General features: G+C 40.7%; 2 protein-coding genes across 6 annotated transcripts in view; one reads left to right on the forward strand and one right to left on the reverse strand.

Annotated features, from left to right (window-relative positions):
- The window catches only part of cd7al (cd7 antigen-like), an 11897-nt gene extending 9021 nt beyond the window's left edge, over positions 1-2876 (forward strand). For all 4 annotated transcript variants that reach the window (XM_046046877.1, XM_046046879.1, XM_046046878.1 and 1 more), the window contains exons 5-6: positions 1536-1642; positions 2090-2876. In XM_046046877.1, the coding sequence (XP_045902833.1) occupies positions 1536-1642; positions 2090-2305 (323 nt within the window). In that variant the 3' untranslated portion in view covers positions 2306-2876. The remainder of the gene's footprint in view (positions 1-1535; positions 1643-2089) is intronic.
- Positions 2877-3568: 692 nt separating this feature from the next.
- tnrc6c2 (trinucleotide repeat containing adaptor 6C2) overlaps positions 3569-18437 on the reverse strand; it is a 54973-nt gene continuing 40104 nt past the window's right edge. For both annotated transcript variants that reach the window (XM_046046867.1, XM_046046866.1), the window contains 10 exons: positions 18288-18407; positions 17905-17988; positions 16910-17183; positions 16353-16517; positions 15025-15216; positions 14233-14394; positions 13040-13255; positions 11922-11995; positions 11621-11760; positions 3569-10689 (listed from right to left, as the gene is read on the reverse strand). In XM_046046867.1, coding sequence (XP_045902823.1) covers positions 10341-10689; positions 11621-11760; positions 11922-11995; positions 13040-13255; positions 14233-14394; positions 15025-15216; positions 16353-16517; positions 16910-17183; positions 17905-17988; positions 18288-18407 — 1776 coding nt within the window. In that variant the 3' untranslated portion in view covers positions 3569-10340. The remainder of the gene's footprint in view (positions 10690-11620; positions 11761-11921; positions 11996-13039; positions 13256-14232; positions 14395-15024; positions 15217-16352; positions 16518-16909; positions 17184-17904; positions 17989-18287; positions 18408-18437) is intronic.

Below are 18437 nucleotides of genomic sequence, written 5' to 3' on the forward strand. Positions count from 1 at the left end.
ACCCCCCCCCCCCCCCCCCCCCCCCTCCTTCTGACTTTTAAAAATGAAAATACCACTTCCTTTCATACTAATTCTGTTGTAGCACCTATGCGTTTCCTCCCCAATCAAATAACGTTAGTAAAGATTCCAGTTATGTTCATATTTGCCAAGTAAACTGTCTTGCAGTGTTGCTGTGTGTTTGTTTCTATAATCGTGATAATAATGATTTTAATTGAGTTTCAGGATCCTCATATGCAAAATGGCTTTCTATCACTTCTGTCAGTTTCCCAGTCGCAGTGTTTCTTTTTTTTCTTTGTATGTCTGTGGATGTGTGCACCACTGATAAAACTGCACAAAAATAGACATTAGGCCTAACGGATGTTAATATTTTGTTGTTGTTGTAAAAGGTGGCAGAGTAATGAAGACACGTTGGTGCTGGATTCATATTAAAATATAATTATAGGCTTTAAAATAGTTTTGTTAGGCTAATACCAAATGCATGGTTTTATAATATGAAAGTGAAAAACTGGCATGTCAGGCAACGCCATAAACCATTCATTTACACAAAGAAAATCATTTTCTGGTGCTACTCTATACATATATTACAGTCAACAAATCGCACAAAAAGACCAAAAGCAATGAATTTATCTTACGAGTAAGTGTTTGATATGGTTTGTTCCTCTGTGCAACAGACCTCTATTGTGATCTAAAACTATTAAAAACACATGAATATGAGCCACACTGTTGCGCTGGGTGACGTGTTGCTTCATTACAAGGGCACTGTGGGGTTTTTTTGAGGAAATCCCACAAACACGTCTCCTTGCTGTAAATACTCACTGGGTATACCAAATGTGTGGCAGCTAAAAATAGTCCCAGACAAATACACAATTTAGGTAGGCCTACTTCTGTTTGATTGAAAGTTGCAGAAAACTAGTGTCCCGTTGTTTTTTAAAGTTCATTTGCAGCAACTAGACTATCACCATTTCTGACAATAAAATATTCACATGTGTAATGGAAGTGGTTGACTCATAGATTATTTAATAAAAGAGATTATTGAAATTCTACGAAGTCCTGTGTTGGAGGTGTAAAATGTCATTGCCGTTGAGGCCATTTCCAACTTTCGCTGAGCAAACCAAACTACTGTCATCTCCTGATAATATCAGCCCGATCAGCCCTCAGATCAGTATGCCTATTCATGAACAGCTTTGAGTGTTAAGCTGTTGATCTTCCTGTTACACAGAAGCTTAGTTGTCTCACAATGACTGATTTCCCCTCAAAACAATAATATATTGTAACTGCAGCCTAGAACTAGGAAGGAAGTTTAGCTCAGTGGTTTATGCAATTCCATGTAACATGTCATATTTGAGCTGCCTTTTAACAACTTACTAGCATGCAATGCTTTTATTTTCAAGTTACAGTATTTTATTAATGCAAATTTAAGCATCAGAGACGAAAATGCAATGCGGCAAGGAAGCTGAATGGCATCACGTACTGAGTGTGACCCTACAGTGAAGTCAACCCTTTTATTGTCAACATTTATCTCTGCTTCTTCACAGGAGGTCGGTGTGGCTGCTCCAGCTACTCTACTCTGCTATATGCTTTGTCCTCAGCCGTGGCCGTTCTCTTCCTCCTGCTCCTCCTCGGATTTCTGGTGATTTATCGCGTGAGTGGACTCATGTGGCTTATACTCTGCTGCTCTGACACAAATAGGGGCGAGAATAAAAACTCATTGCAAGCAGCACCTGCCTGTTGAGAGCGTGTCAGATAGTTCCTCTGCAGCTCACCACAAAACCACACTAGTTTCACAAGTTGTTGCTGTCAGTTGTCAGTGTGTTTTTCTGAACATTCAAGGGGGAGGGCAGTGAAACATGTTCTACTTTTTAGTTTAGGGTTAAAAAGTTGATGCTAACACTGAACTACACTGTTTTTGTTTCTTTCTCAAGTAACATTAAAACATGTCATTGTGAAAATTAGACTTGGTTAGGACTTCCTTTCACAGCTGCCGCCTAGAGAGAAAATGACAAACTCTGATTTTAACACAGGAAATCGAGAGTGCGTTAACTCTGTGCCCTTCACTGATTTGTTTTCCTCCTTTCTCGGTGAATGTCAGGGCAAAGCACGCCGCAGTGTCAAGTCACACCCTCAGGCCCCTATCTATGAGGAGATGACCGGAGTGAAGCCTCTCAGTCAAAAACTGGCCCCTTGCCATCTGGAGGAAATGGAGTGCTCTGAGTATGGAAACTGCCCTGCGAAGAAATCCTGTCCTCAAAACCATTATGAAAGCCCCAGTGGGGCCCTCTGCCCCAGGAGTGTGTCTCAGAAATGAAATATGAGGCCTTCTCACCAACATCATGAACTAGACCAACTTAACAACTCAGCTGCCTGAAACTCACTGGACTCCAGTTAGCACCAGAAGTTTCTTCAACAGATTTTAACAGCAAAAAGTCTCCTAATACAGTTTCTTTTTATAATTTCATGTATATGAGTCTGTTGATAGTTTGAAAGAGTGTTTATACTGGGGCATTACCTTTCTTAATGTTGGCTGCCAATGGGGTGGATGACGTGTGAAAATCTCCCTTCACATTTATATCCCAATGTTGATATGTAATACATTTTCTGAAAAACAGAAAAGGTCCCCTGTGGAGTATTTTAGCAAACAGACATTATTTAGCCACTGGAAGTGGTTTGGACCAAACAACAGAAACACTGGTCACAGTACAGTTCAACAGCACCGCAAACTACCTCCCCTAAAATGTCCATTAAGTTGAATCAACACCTCTCTAAAACAGTTTTCAACAAAAACTGAACATTATATCATTCATGAAGGCAGGATTAGAACTCAATTAGTTTTAGAAAGGTGTACCTAATAAATAGAAAGAAAGTATACATTGTTTAAATCCATGCTTGCTAGCTGTCTTCTTTCTTGCATTTCATAGCACATTAATCCACTGATCGAAAGTTTGTGGCAGTAGTGTAAGGGGTGAGTTGTGCTCAAATAGAACTATTTCATACAGCATGTCAGAAAGCAAGTGTGTTTACAGTTGTTTTGAATAGCCTCACTCAAATGAGGGGTGAAAAGCGATATTGTTTTAATATGAGGATAATTGTGCACATTTTCAGACATTCACACTTGTTTGTAAAAGTGTCTTACGAAGTATACTGGCATCTTAAAAACAGTCATGACATTACATGGGCGACTTGTACACAAGATTACTAAGAAAAAGGGAAAAACTGCACTACTAGGGGCCATAAAACTCCACTGGGTACATAGGAATATTTGACAAATCAAAGTACAATATCACATTGATGCTTAAATTATATATTTCCATAAAGCATATTTACTTATGGATTTGCAACATTGTCCACAGTGACCTAATACAACCAGCAATATGAAAGGGATAACAGATTTGTCACCTCACTGTATATACTATCATCCCTCCTTTTATATACTGTATGTTACTGAATTGTACTATTTTTTGCCTCGCTACTGTTCTTAGCATGCATTAAAATAATGAAAATGCTTTAAAATCATTGTATCATTGGTGAAGCAAACTAGGAGCTTATTAAAAAAAGGGGACAAGACACCCAATAACAGCCAAGAAAATGTGTATTTTATTAATATAGTCCGAAACAAGCTCCATTATCCATGGAAACATTTCCGGCGCATGTCCTTAACAATCACATTCTATGAGGAGAAAAAAGAACAACATTAAAAGCCACAACTTTGTATTTCAGTTACAGACATTTTTCCTTAATGTTTTTTTTCCAAAGTAAAGAGAAAGGCAAAGGCAAAGTACCCCCATTCCCTCACCCACCCTCCTCCCTTTAAAAAAAAACAACAAACAAACAAAAAAACAGACAGCCTTAAAAGTCGTGGGCTTTTTTTTTTTTCCTTCAGTACAACCCACAGTGCTTTAGAAGGATAAGCGCTCATTGGTTAAGGATTACACAGTATGGCGATGCAATGTAAAGTTTTGCTAAAACATTAGTTGACGCTGATAATAAGATGGGGTGGTGGAGGAAATTTGAGCAAGAGACAAAACAAGAACAACCCTACATCAAACCCTGAACCCCAGAGTCTGAGTCGACAAACGCCTGCAGTACAGCAGCTGGGTTTGGACTCGTCCCTCCCACTTGTGCATAGATCATGATCCTTAAAAACAAACAAAAAACAGCTTTATTCCTCCACTTCAATCTGCCTCTGAAAACCATCCGTTACAAGATAAGAAATCTCTCAATTATTGAATAACTGTTGCAGGAACAGACATGTTAACAGACAGGAGCAATGATTTAAAAAAAAAAAAAAAAAAATTCTTGCACGATGCTCCTGAACTACGGGATGGAAACTTAAAGAACAAAGTCAAAACATACAAATGTATTTTCTGTCACTGTCTTTTTGACAATCAAACCATTGATCATTGTTTAAATGTAAAGCAATTTCTACTTAGATTTCACACGTAAAGCACTCCACTTCAAAGTTGATTCTCAGTCTTTTTTGGTAAATATATAACTTGCTACGAACTGTTTTTGTTTCTCTATATTCCGTTAAACTCGTGACCTTCAGTGCTTGCTTGGAGTTTAATTGTTTTCAGTTGCTTTTTTCCTTTCTTTTCACACAAACATTAAACCTAGAAATGATGGAGTTAATATCTGGAACCCTGGCCTTCCTGAGACAAAATCCACATCTTTTTTGAGTGTGCAAGATAGTGAGCAAACGGCGTCGCTTTCAGGAAACACGAAATCAAAACTCAATACATACAGAGATAGTCGGTTGACACTGAAAGAGAAATTAAAAACTGAAATATGACACAACACTGATCAATCCCAGAGTTCTTAAAGTAGCATAAATCTTCATTTTGCAAGATTTCCATGTTTGATGGAAGATGAAATGTGTCCTTTTATTAATTTTTGTTTTTATAACATTCCTGTTACAAATTTCTATCCTATTTCTTGAATGTCAGACAAATGACACTTGCTTGTAAACAACAGGTGGCTTTAGCAAAAAAAAAAAGAAAAAGAAAAGATAGGCACCTCTGAAATGAGTCCTGTAACTAACTCACCTCCCACACTTTTTCCGTTTCTCCATGAAGTTAACATAGGGATTACTAGTCCTTCTACAGCTATCTATGGCCACAGTTCTTTGTTTTCCCCCCCTTTTTTTGTTTTGTGTTTTTTTTGTACTTTTTTCTTTTTTGAAATTTTTTTTCTAAATTTTTTGTATAACTGGAACAAAATGGTGCAATACTCACTGATAATCCTTGTATCGGATTATTCCACAATAAAAGCCACTATAAGGTAGATCAACTTTTTACAGATAGAATTTAAAAAAAAAATCCATTAAGTCCTTGAGTAAACATGTACACATGAATTGTCACCATCTCCCCTCCGTACTTAGACTCGCTTATCTACGATTAGCTGAGTGAGGGGTAGAAGACACTCAGTGCAACTTTAGAAGATAATAACAATGTCTATCAGAATAGTTTTTGACAGAAAAACAACAAAAAAGGATGATAAAAACAGACACAAAAAATAACATACTGAGTGGAACAGAACAGCAGGCCATGTGCACACATGGTACACACAGTTTGTTGCGCACACATTCATACAAACATCTGACTTTCAAGCACACCTCTAAGAAGACTTTTGCATTTTTTTTCAAAGATTTTGTATTTGTAACTTAGTACAATACATTTTTAATATTCTCTACAAGCCCCTAAGTGTACCTATCAGATGGAGAGAACAAAAAAAGAATTGACTTCACATTACGTTATTGGCGCTCCATAATTCAAGTATATTGTGTTCAATATTTTGTTTTGATATGTTTGTGATTTATTTATTTTTTTTAATCAACTGGTTGGTTTGGGCTTTTAGACAAGCTAATTAACAAATACACATATGTACAGTACAAGCACTTCAAAGTACTGTAATATGTCATCAAAGCCAGAACGTGCATATCCAACTCCATGTAAGAAAGACTTAGCTTTCAGTCAATCAAGTATCTGTTTATACCCAACCCGAATTCTTTCCTTCGTATCGCTTATTTGCGGGGAAAATACATATTGCTCATTTTCAGTTGTATTAAACAAAGACCTTTCAAACAAAAATAAAATGTTTCAGAGGTTACGATCCAAGAAGTCTGAAGAGGTGATACCACACACCATACTCACAGTATATTATATATATATACATATATATATATACACACACACACACATACATATATATATATATATATATATATATATACACACACACACTGTTACCTAGAACAGAGCTGTAGAGAGGAGAGCCTCTCAATGCTGGTGCAGCATGGGAAACCCCCTTCACTGTCAGGGTTCTCCAGTTAGTACAGGATGCTGGGAGGTCCTCGGCTATTGGGTCTGTCTGAGCTTGGATCAAGGCAGTTACAGAAACAGGCAATAGTGATTTTTGCTTGTGTGCTGCAGGACTGCAAGTCCTGAAAGGTAGCCTTTTCCCGTTTTCTTGTTATTTTTTTTAATTTTTAAAACTTTTTTTAAAATGTTTTTAAGACTTTGTACCTCTTGAAATATGCCCCTCCCCTCCTGCTGATGCAGAGCGAGGAGAGTGAGGCTGATACAGTGGGCCCAAGCCATCTGGGTCTGTGGAAATGTACAGTTCAGTGGGCCCGCTTTGAGCAGGACACAAACATAAAAACAAGATAAATACAGCATCCACAAAAAGGCACCCCGGCCACCAATCTACTCCTTTAGATGGTGGTAGTAGAGGCTGATGACCGGAGACGTTTCAGCTAGAAGTGCAGAGCTTTAACATATTATAGATCTTTTTTTTTTCCATTTAGATTTTTTAGCATTTTTAAGATTTTTGTGTCAAACTTCATAAAAATGACATTAAAATGTGATTTCATTTTTGGTTTTAAAAAAATATGTACCCGGGATTACCCATCAACTGTGCACTGTAGCAAACTGGAACCCCCAACTGGGTAAAGATTTTCTCCTTAGCATGGGGCATTCCCCACAAAAAAAACAAAAAAAAACTCAGTCGTCTAAGGGTGTGATGATGCCGCCCATTTGTTTGATCCCTCCTGTCCCCCGCTGCACCCTCTGCAAAGGTTATCAAAGCTCCTCCGAACAGGGAACAGAAGTGCTATCTATAAAGATACAGTATTACACAGAAATTTATATTGGCACATTATATTAGCATCTTTTACGTGCAACAAGGGGCCCCCAAACAGTAACGATAGGCCACCTTTTGAGAAAAGGATTCAATACAAGCCTTTTCCCTTCCAATTAGGATTAAGTTCGAGGCATGAGGTCTGTACATATTGTTGCAAAGATGGCCTTTTAATTTAAGACTTTGCTCTCACAGTAGAAAGGACAGATACGGAGAGCTGCATCTCATACTTTGTATCATCAACTCCCCTACCCTGAGATCAAGCTGGACAGAAGTGTCTTCAGCTCAGAGAGAAAGGCTGACCTTTGATGAAGTGGTTGAACTTTAGTATAAGACAGTGTTCTGGTGGCTTAGCCTGACTTTACAGAAACGGCAGCCTGAAGTGCTGACAGAAGCGCACAGGGGACGAGTATAAGGGTTTGCAAAGCTCTGGGAGGAGTGCTCACTCCCAAGTCAGGTCTGATGTGCTGTAAAGGGCCCCAGCCTCTAGTCTTTTGCATAGAAACAGATAGGAGAGCCTGTTGGTGCCTGGTCAGGGGAGGGGCTACTGGGTCTGGTTGAGGTGGAGGAGGAAAGGAGGTCATAGCATAGCAGCTAGGCAAAGGGCAAGGGGGGGACAGCCTGCGGGCAGGCGGAGCAGCTTGGAGCGACAGACACCCACACCCCCGTCTGAGACACCCTATTTTTACACATCTCAAGATACTACCTGGAAGTACTACAGAATACTGTCAAACACAAAAGCATGATCAGTTAAAAACCAATAGACAATCAATAATGCTCTGTAGTATTGATCCTCGTTTTGCATTCAATACACAGGATGAACATACAGAGGCACCTCTGACCAAAGTGTTTCTGCATATGAACAGTGAAGGGCTAGTTCAGCAGCCAGTATTTTGTCGACCACTGCATGTAGACAAAAAAACAACAATATAACACACTGAAAAATCAAATCAAATCAAATCATCTTTTCAAAAAAAAACCCAAAACAAAACAAAGAAAGCACACTGGCAAAAATTCCAGAAATATGACTATTACATCTTCCAGCTAAAGTGATCTTTGTGTCAAAGAACTGAGAGATGGGGGAGAGGGCAGGAACGACAGCAGGGTCCAGCGGTGGTAGCCCCCCCTTGGAGATGCTGTTTGTGGCGGAGGGCTGCAACTGACCAGTCTTGGAGGAGCCACTTTTTCTTGCGAGATTGAGGGAGGGTCAAGCGGAGCCCAGGAGGAAGTGCTGCGCTGTGGGGCTATCGCTTGGCACCCAGAGGACCACAGCAGAGAGGCACTCAGTGGACACTCCCCCTCCCCACCCCACTGTGACTGACTGACAGCGGGTGTCAGAGACAGCTGACGTTGCAAGTCTAGTGCCTCCAAACTGAACAAGGCTAAACATTTTGAGTAACAGTGATATTCACTTTGATATTGTTCAAAGGAGAAGGGGAGAAAATATCATAGACTGCAGTCCCCCCCACCCAAAGTCCAACGGTACATTTCAGTTTTGTTTCCCTTCATCCTGCTACCAGAGGAACAACGGCAGACACATTTCCATGGAATAGATATAGTACATAAAAGAGCAGTATATTTTTTTTTTGTCGTTTTCAATGTTTTTGCTGCTCCTTTTTTTGATTTATTGGATTGCAGTTGAAGCGATTTGCTCTTCATAAGTGCTAAGATAAAACCCTTTGAATTTTATAAAAGTCTTCTGTTTGTACAGTACCAAACGCAAGGAACACTCGTAGGTCTACTGCATTAGGAGAAACCCCTCTTATTTGGTATTGTGCCAGATACCCAGAACCATCCAATCCCACTGTGGATTCAGTCTTCTGTTGGATGTGGCTGTGGCATGCAGAGAGGAAGTGTGCATTATTGTGTACCCAGTGTCACTCTTTAGTTCAGTTCGCTGCATCTTCCTCTTTGCAGAGTGTTCCCAACAGTTTCAGGGGGATTGGCTGCCTGGGGGGAATCCAAGTTTTGAAAAGGGGTAAGTGTCTTTTTGCTGCAAACAGCAACAATCAAAAACGAAACACAAAATAAGAAACCAGCTCCGGTGGACAGAGTATGGACGGAAGAAAGGTCTATGGTGTATATTGCACAATGTAACTGTCACATAAAGGTGAAATTGTGTTCTTTTTTTCCTCCGAAAACTGGCTGACCATACCACTGGGCTTCGTAACAAATCGTACAATAGAAAATTCAACAAAGCACCAGTTGAAGGTTCCAAGTTGAAGGTGACCAGAAGGATCTGGGCTTGCAGACGTCAATGATTAGCTGCGACTGCACATACATAGACATGTACAGAAACGGAGACACGCAGCAAGGTTGACAAATAATCTTCTCTCAGCTTATATGATAAGATATCAAAAAATGCGCTTGGGTCTAGACCTACACATACAAAAAAGAAACATTTAACAGCTGTCAATCCCTTTGAGAAGACAAAATTAAAATACTTAAGCTGATGATTGGTAGGGCCAGTCACGTGGCCAGGCCTTCTTACTGCTCAGTGACAGGGTTGGTCACCAGTCATATCCTGTACCACTTGCTGGCTCAGAGGTGAAACTGTGCAAGATTTCAGCTATTTCTTCAGTTACGAAACAAACTAAAAAAAGGCGGCTTGGGAAGGACCTGGGCCAGAGAGCACTTAAGGCTAATATTAGTGCTGAGAAACAAACATTAACATAACTAGTAAAGGTCTTTGAACCACATCATTGGCCATGGACATGCTGGGAATGGTCATTTTAAGTCTTATTTTGGGATGATGTTTTTTTTTTTTTTTTTTTTTTGGGGAGGGAAAAGTCTCAGATGGCAGCTTTGATTGCTTCTCCTAAAAACACTTCACACAGAATGTCATGTATACTTATGGAAAAACTAAAAACACTTAAAAAGGTTTCTTTGTGTTGTGTCTCATTTCAGTTTGTTTTTTATGATGCAATACCAAAAAAAGGTAAACCAAACCAAAAAAACAGAAACGCAAAACAGAAGGACTGGAGTCTGCAGTCTTCGGTAGGGACCCCGGCCTTCTGATTTACAATTCACATTTCATAACAGTTCAAATTGATACTGATTATCGCCACATGATTTGCTTGGGTTTTGCTCCTGTTCATATTGAATTTTTTTTTTATGTTTTGTATTTCTTTTTCATCCCACCCTCCACCGATGGCTCACATGACATGGTGTTGTTGTGGGTTGGTTGGTTAGTGTATTGTGGCATCACCCTACATGGACTCCCCACTAAGCAGATCTCCGGGCAGCAGGGTGTTAATGGGGGTGGGGCTCCCAATCACGCGTGTGTCTTCTCCACTTGGCGGTCCCCACAGGCTGGAGTACTGGGGCACCCCGCCCCACAGCAGGTCGCCTTGGCTGGCCTTTCCTCCGCCACCACCACTGCTCCACTGGCCAATGGAGTGGGACTGCGCTGCCCCGCCCATCCGGTTTTGATTGGTTCCCGGGTTGGCCTGCCAGCTAGTGGTGTTTGCCCCTAGTGACTGGCCTTGTGCAAAGAAGCGGTTCACCTCCTCCTCCCCGGCAAACTCCGCCAGGATGGTGGTGTTTCCAAGCACACACCTTACAGAGGACAAAAGAGGAAATCATTCAATCTGGCACTGCTAACTTAACCAGCGATGCGGAGCTAATTCTTTTCATGTTTTGAAAATCCGTTGCAGTGTAATAATGGGACAGCACATACCGGACATACTTTTTAAGCAAATGGCAGTTTTTTAAAGCTAAGCTATGCAATTTATTTCAGAAGCATCTTTTGTTGTATTTGTTGAAATTCTCTTTACGTCCCAACAGCAAACAACAAGTCAATTGCTCTGACAACAATGAAAAACTTCCAGTATCTGTGGCTGTCGCAGGACTGTAATAAGCACAGTGATTGGGCCTGTGCACGCTCTGCGCATGAAAATGTGTTTCGGCGGAGTGGCTTTGGTGGGAGGTCTGACAGGATGGTGGGATATCAAAATCTAGCTGTCTCTTGCTAACACTGCCTACTCCAGCTTTAAGGGCTTGATCACAATAAATATGCTTTTCTTTTTGTGTGTGCAGCTATATCCACATTTCGTGCTGCTGATCATGAAAAGTGGGGCACAAAATTTGGTTTCCATGACAACCAGTTGCAGTGGCTGCCTCTATTAACAAAACAAAATGAGGGACACATCTAAGACACACACAGATAAAACGCAGAAAATGTGTCCCCAGACTGGCTCTACACAGGCGTTTCCCCCCATTTCACATTACAATATTCAATACAACATTACAATGTAGCTTACAGCATGACTCCACACCTCTTCTTCCATGTGACTGTCTAGATACAAAAATAACATCATCTGCACTCACGTCTGCATCCAAAATGCTGAACTGTCCTAGTCATGGGAAAACACCAATAAGAAACTGAGAACACTGGATTTTCCTTCATTGTTCCTCATTTTTGTTCTCTGTTATTGCTGCTTCACTTCAAAATAAAAAGGCAGTGGAAGTTGAGGGAAAAAAGGCTTACATGTGCAAAGACTTCTGGGCCTTTGCGGCCTCGTCCTTGGAGCTGTAGCGCACAACAGCGTTCCCCTGGGTTAGGTTGAGGTGGAATGTGATCAGGGGGCCGTGCTGCATGCACAGGGTCCGTAGAGTCGAACCATCAATCTGGAGCACAAGAGAAAACAAAAGTGCAAACGAATTGCAGTTTCAAGTAATATGGGAGCTTATTCATTTTTACATTAACCTACACTGTATTTTCAGTCACTATTTATTTCCCTTACTCACTCTCAACGCTCTATTTTTGCAAGAATTAGCAGAGTATGTACTTGTGGGGTGAGATTCCTCAGCACCAGCCAGCTGCTGGTCCTGTTAGAGCTGTCAGTACTCCATGTGGTTCCCTCTGTAACAGAGAATGAGACACATTCAAAGACTATGTTAAGTAACAAGTGAAAGAAAATGTAAAGTAGCAGAGCTGCAGTGTGTCATGTAATGTCATAAAATGTTGTCAGTGTATTAGTTTTTTGGGATTTTGTGCTACAAGCAATTCCTTTCATTTTAATACTCAGTGTACTTAAAAGAAAGTTGGTTCAAAAGACAAATGTTAAGACAACGGGAGTACGCGATACATTTTATGGTGCCAGTATCCTTACAACAGAATTGTAAAATTTTTTTGATCTAAAACTGATCAAAATGTAATTTCCTGTCAAACCATCAGTAATATTTTTTAAGCCACTGTCCGGGCCCCTGAGCTCTGGGTGTAAGGTCGGAGAGTTTAACTTTTCAAACAGAGGAAAACGTGACACCTTTCACCAACTGTCATCTATTTTCACACACATTAGTCTTGTCTGCACTACTAAAAGTAATCTTTCCTCTTCAATATGCATGAACTGAGACAAATCATGTGAAAACAAGGTCACACATATGATGTTTTAATGCTGCTTCTAGCAGAGCTGGTAAACCTCAAGATGTCAGTTTAGCTGGGTGTGTTCACTTACAGCCTTTATTTTGCAAGTGCTGTGTGTGCACAGTTGCAGCTGTGAACTCTGCCACACCTACACATCTTAATTCAGCTCAGTTTTTGCTGGGTGTGAAATATAATGACATTGACATAAGTTGATATCTGTTGCTTTCACTGGCAAGAGTTGCCTTCTATTCAAGGCATTGTTGGAACGTCTTCATTTACTCTCAGATTTTGTAAATGGCTTTCAATTCTGCAATTTATTTTACAAAACAGTCTAGAGATTGTAATTATGTTAATATAGTTTAAGGAGATCTAGTCCTGTTAAGGAACACCTCAAACTGAAACCTGAGACTCAAAAGTATCAACACACTTAGCAATGTGTCCCATGTATAGAATTTATTTGGACAGCCAACATAAAAAGATGCAACATTTTTTTAAATCTATGTTACCATCTATTTTTCTTTCTTTTAATATTATGCGTACCGGAGGTGTAGGAGCCACTCCAGCCTTGGCCCAGGCCCAGCGAGTTGCCGCCCCAGGTGGAGGAGTGCTTGTTGTTAGTGAGGCCTGGCGGGGGACGGGAAGGGGTCGTGGTGTTGCGCGGCCCCTGAGGGACTTTCCACAGTTCATGGGACAGAGAGGCTTGGCTCTGGGAGATGGGCCCTGGGGACCAGGTGGACTTCATGTCAGACAGTTTACCTTTACATGGAGAGGGGACAGTTGAGAGAAAATCAGTAACAGATGAACATGTAACTTTACAACTAAGGCATTTATGTTACTGGCCACATACTGGTTTAGCTAATGCCACGGGAGTTTCAGTGGGCCTTAATTTTTCATTAATGTAATTAAATTCACCATTTTAAAATTTTTTTAATTTATTTTATTTTTTCTACAACAAAAGTGAAATCAACCAAAATTTGAAAGGCAATGTTAATACAGACACAAATACTTGCTGAAGCAGAAACTATGTTTACAGTCCCATTGGGACAGACTGCAAAACACTGATATTTTCATGTTTATTTTTCAGTTTCTACTGGTCTGGACTTATATATACCTGACTTATATATACCTGCCTATACCTATAATACCTGCCTTCCTTTAAATGCAGAAACAAGAAAAATACTTTCTACAAAACGGTGTATTATAAGAGCCACGGACATATTCACAAAGTAGAGGGAACAAGTTTAGGCGTTACTTGAAGTAAGAAGGGTCATAAATATGGGGTCAGGTAAGGTTAAGGATAAGTAGGCAATGTTCTATCAGGGCTCCCATTTGGATGAGGAGAGGTTGAGGAGGTCCACACATGGAGGGCAGATACTCTATATTTGTGTACCTGAGCTTTCTGCATCAGAGAATGTCAAACTTAAAGAGCTAGAGTAGCCACTGACTGGCCAGTCACTGCTGGTTGGAGGCAGAGAGCCATTCTGAAGTGGAGGAGCTGGGAAAGTGGCTATGTGGTTGTAGACGTAACAGTGTTGTGACCAGAGACGGAGGCAAAACAAAAAACAAGTAACTTCATGTATGTATCAGTACGAGCACATGATGGGCCTGGGGTGTAAGTAGACAGTTCATCTATCGCAAGTGAAGTAATTATTCATTTACGGTTGATTCACTTCACACAACATTTTTCTGGTTTAGGGTTACTGCTAGTCTTGAATTGATATTAGAGTTCTTGCCTCTGTTCATATCTCCATTCCTGTCGCGCAGCAGGTATCGATTGACGTCATGAATGTTGGTGTTGATGGTGGGACCGCTGGGGACACTGCCAGGGGTCATGTTGGGGTCATTCTCAGGGTCAATGTTCTGAAGGCCCTTCCATGGCACACCTGGGCAGAACTCTAAGGGAGCAAAATAAAGGGTTTGATGAAGGGTTTTTGAAACAACAAAATCTGATCTTGAAGAACTCAAAGCCATCTCATGACTTCCCAAAAGCTTTAAAAGTTCACACAAGCCTCTAAACCACGGATTTTGTCACATTTAATCGACTGATGCTACTTCTGCAGCAAATATTACATTTTTTTTTTGTAGTAGCACTACATTAGCATTGTATTTTGATCTTGTACTAGAGTATGCAAAATCGAGGGCAGAACAGATTTGTTCTCAAACCCAAACATGTTTCTTTTTATTTATGTCTTCCTCTTTATTTTTTTTTACTTGGACACCCATTAGCTGCAAAAACAGTAGCTGCTGTGGAGGACCATGAATTAGACTCTGAAAAGTATCTGTTGTAACTGGGTAAATTGCCCCGCCCTCATGGACTAAAACTAACATTGAATTTCCCCTTGTGGGATTAATAAAGTATGTCTTCTTCGTCATATTCTTCTTCTAACATGAGCGTGAGGGAGGTGTCATTCAAGCCCTGCTTGGACAAGAAATCTAATTAGGCAACACAAGTGAAAACTCACTTGTGGGTTTGGCTATGGATGTGTAGGGGTTTCAACGGTTATTTATTTACATATTGCCCTTACCTGGGGGCCAGTTAATGTTGGTCCCATTGGAGATCTTTTCATTGGGGCTCTTGCCCTGGACCCAGCTGTCCGGGGGCACCAGGGGGCTGGTCGGGGACTCAGAGCTGGACATCAGATTGTAAGGGCTGTATGAATCCTCCAGCTGGGGGGGCTTCCCAGGGGGGCCCAAGCTAGAGGCAGCAGATATGGCACCTAGTATATGCAAAAGACAAATAAGAAAATAAACTGAATTTAGTTTTACTTCATAATGAGAGCATAAAATATGAAAATACTTCACAGTTGAAAAACTATATCCAGGTTTTTTGTGCAGGTTATTAGCAGAAGCTGATGATGAAATGATAAAATGTAGGACTCAACAAGCTGGTATCAGTTACTAGCGTCTTATCTCAAAACAAACATTCCAAATGTGTTTTGGCAGGGGGCAAACATTACTCCTGTGTCTTCTATGGATATATACTTCTGTGGTACCACATTGGCCCTAGAAATTACACTTGAAATTATAAATTGGATATCATATTATATTCAAGGACATTTCTGTGTTACCGGCCAAAACGAAGTGGGGTATCAGGGCTCCCATTTGGGTGAGGAGAGGTTTAGCAGGTTGTGCACCTGAGCTATCGGTGAACAACAAACTGAAAGAGAAAGAGCCGCTTCTGTCTGACTCGGCACTATGAATGGGGGACATTCTGACACCTCAGGTAAGCGTTTTGGGCTTTTCTGCTGACAATGAGCTTGCAGTCACAATGTGTGAAAAGAACAAATGCTCAGAGAAAAGGCTGATGACACCTTAAAGTGTTGTGATAACGGATACAAGTGACAACAAGTTACTGTCGGTTGCTGAGTTTCTTATCTGCAAACAAGTCTGAGATGCCCGATAGTGTGAGGGCAGGTGGCTGGCGTTATCAATTATGATTTCAATCATGTTTTTCAGAACTTGAGGAAGTCATTATTACTATGAAGTTACTCATACCTTTCCATGAGAGCTGTATTAAAGATAAGTCTTGGCTATAAACCCACACCATTGCCCACTTTAACACATTTTCAAAAGTCCATCCATCTCTCCTGTATAAGAGAACTATTGTATCTACTAAAAGGAATTACATTTTTCAAAATGCATTGCATTATAGCTGCTATTATACAACACTTCAAGCTGCCTAGTGGTACATTACTATACAACAAATGTGCAGGGAAACTGTACAGATTCTGTATAATATGTACATTTAAGATGGCAAGTAAAGGCTGTTTCATTTGTATTTCATTTTACTTTAATACTGTATGTAAATATGTGTGAATGTGTGTATGCCTGCTTATGTTTTTCTTCCACATACCGTGCTTATTGAGGTTGTTCTCCATGTTTGAGGAGTTGCCAGAGAGGCTGTCCATGGAGTTGGTGTGTGTCCACTGGGACAGGCGGGATTGAGGCTGAGGGGGCTCCTTCAGGGACAGACTGCCAACCTCCATGCAGTTTACATTCATATTTGGATTCAGTCCAGCTGCACACATAAAATTAAAGAATATTCATTTATTCCTAATATGCATGTCAGTGGTGGAAGTTTTTTTATTTATTTTTTCATCCATAACAAAAAAAAAACAAAAACAAAAAAAAAACAGCTTTGAACTATGAACCAGTTAGTTTAGCTAAGCTAGTTTAATTTAGTTGGATGCATTTATTAGTGGTCCACGTGATGTATGTATGAATTGTGTTTGACCACACTGTATGGTGTGAGTACAGATGTATGCATGACAAGGTTGCTACCTCAAAGGCAGCAGAGGAAAATTGCTACTCTCAACAATCAAGCAACATTTTCCGTCAAAGTCACAGTTTGAGCAAAATTGACCGGCCCAAAAACTTTTCAACCTTGTGCTGTCCCCATCCCACACTCACAGAGTTGATAGGTGCTGTAGGCGTTGGGCGAAGACAGTGGCTCTTTGGTGTGCAGTGTGTCGGCGAGGCCCGAAGCGTGGTGTGGGCCTGTGAAGGGATCCATGGTTGATTTGCTAGAGCCAGGGCCTCCGGCGGGGCCGCCCGGGGGATGCAGACCAGCGGCGGAGGAAGAGGAATGAGAGGGAAGTTGCTGCTGCTTCATCAGCAGCGCCTGGTACAGCTGGCGCTGGTGCTGCTGGATCTGCTGCTGCATGTTGGTGATTGTGCGTGCAACCTGGCAGAGAAGAGAAGCAGCGTCACAACAATGCATCATAAAATAAAGTTCTGGGCAACGAAGAGGAGGAAAACAAGAAGATTAATCAAGTTTACGTGGTGGCAAAAGCAAGACAGACGGATAAAATAAGGAAAAGAGAGAAAGAACGAGGGGGAGGAGGGAAGGAAAAACACTTGAGGTTAGAAGGGAAAGAATGAGAAAACAATAGGGTGAAAAGGTGTTGGACAAATGAAGGTGAGCAGTGAAAAGAAGAAGCGAAGACAGAAAACCAAGGAGGAAGACAAGGTGGTAAGGAAAGATAAGATTATGAAAAGGAAAATTTTAGAAAAACTGTGGGAGACACAAGCACTTTTTCACAAAAGCATTTCCGCCTTCAACAAGCCTCATCTTCCTGCAGGTTGCTGATATCTGTCTAACAAAACCCCACATTTTCAAAGAAGGAGAAAAAACTCTTTCTCCTTTTCACAAAGGGATTGACTCATGTTCAACGAGAAGTAACCCATTCCCATGCAGATATCTTTAAGTTTGAGCAACTTGTGTTGTAACTACATGTGTTTTTCCATCTGTTGTTGTTATGGCATCATGTCAGAATCAAAATATTTGTTGAGAAATAACAAAGCTGTGTCAAGTGTTTTGAGTCAGTGCTCACATGGGGTCACACGCATAAAATGAATGACATTTATGATCATATTTGTGTGTAATGATGCATTTGTTGACTCACTTGCTGCTCTTGTTGTCTAATTGGGCCGGAAACATTGCGTTGCGCCTGCATCATCTGCTGCTGGATTTGTAAACGCTGGTACGCCTGAATGAAGAGAATCAAAAGTTCAATACAATGATCAAACAGACAATAATGGAGGGGGGAAAAAAACACAGTAGGAGAGAGGGGTCAACTGTTTCCATCTGATAAATATTTGTTCCAATTTCTCAAATATTTTCAAATGGACACATTCTGGATATTTGTGAAGGTTGTAAATATGAGAAAATGAATGAGAAATGAAATTCAAAACTAACACACGTAGACATAACAAAACGTCAGACATGTTTTTATAGTGTATATAAACGCTGCACTACAAATAAAGACGGAAAGATGGACTGCCTCACCATTTGCAGTTGCTGAAGTTGGTACAAGAGAGTCATTTGTTGAGGGTTAATTGGTGAAGTTAAAAGTGCAGGATTCAGACCAATGTTTTTTGCTGCAAACTGCAAGAGCTGTGCTTGGACCTGGGGGGGGGGGGGGGGGGGGGGAAAAGG

This window comes from Micropterus dolomieu, linkage group LG04, assembly GCF_021292245.1.
Source record: "Micropterus dolomieu isolate WLL.071019.BEF.003 ecotype Adirondacks linkage group LG04, ASM2129224v1, whole genome shotgun sequence".
NCBI lineage: Eukaryota > Metazoa > Chordata > Actinopteri > Centrarchiformes > Centrarchidae > Micropterus > Micropterus dolomieu.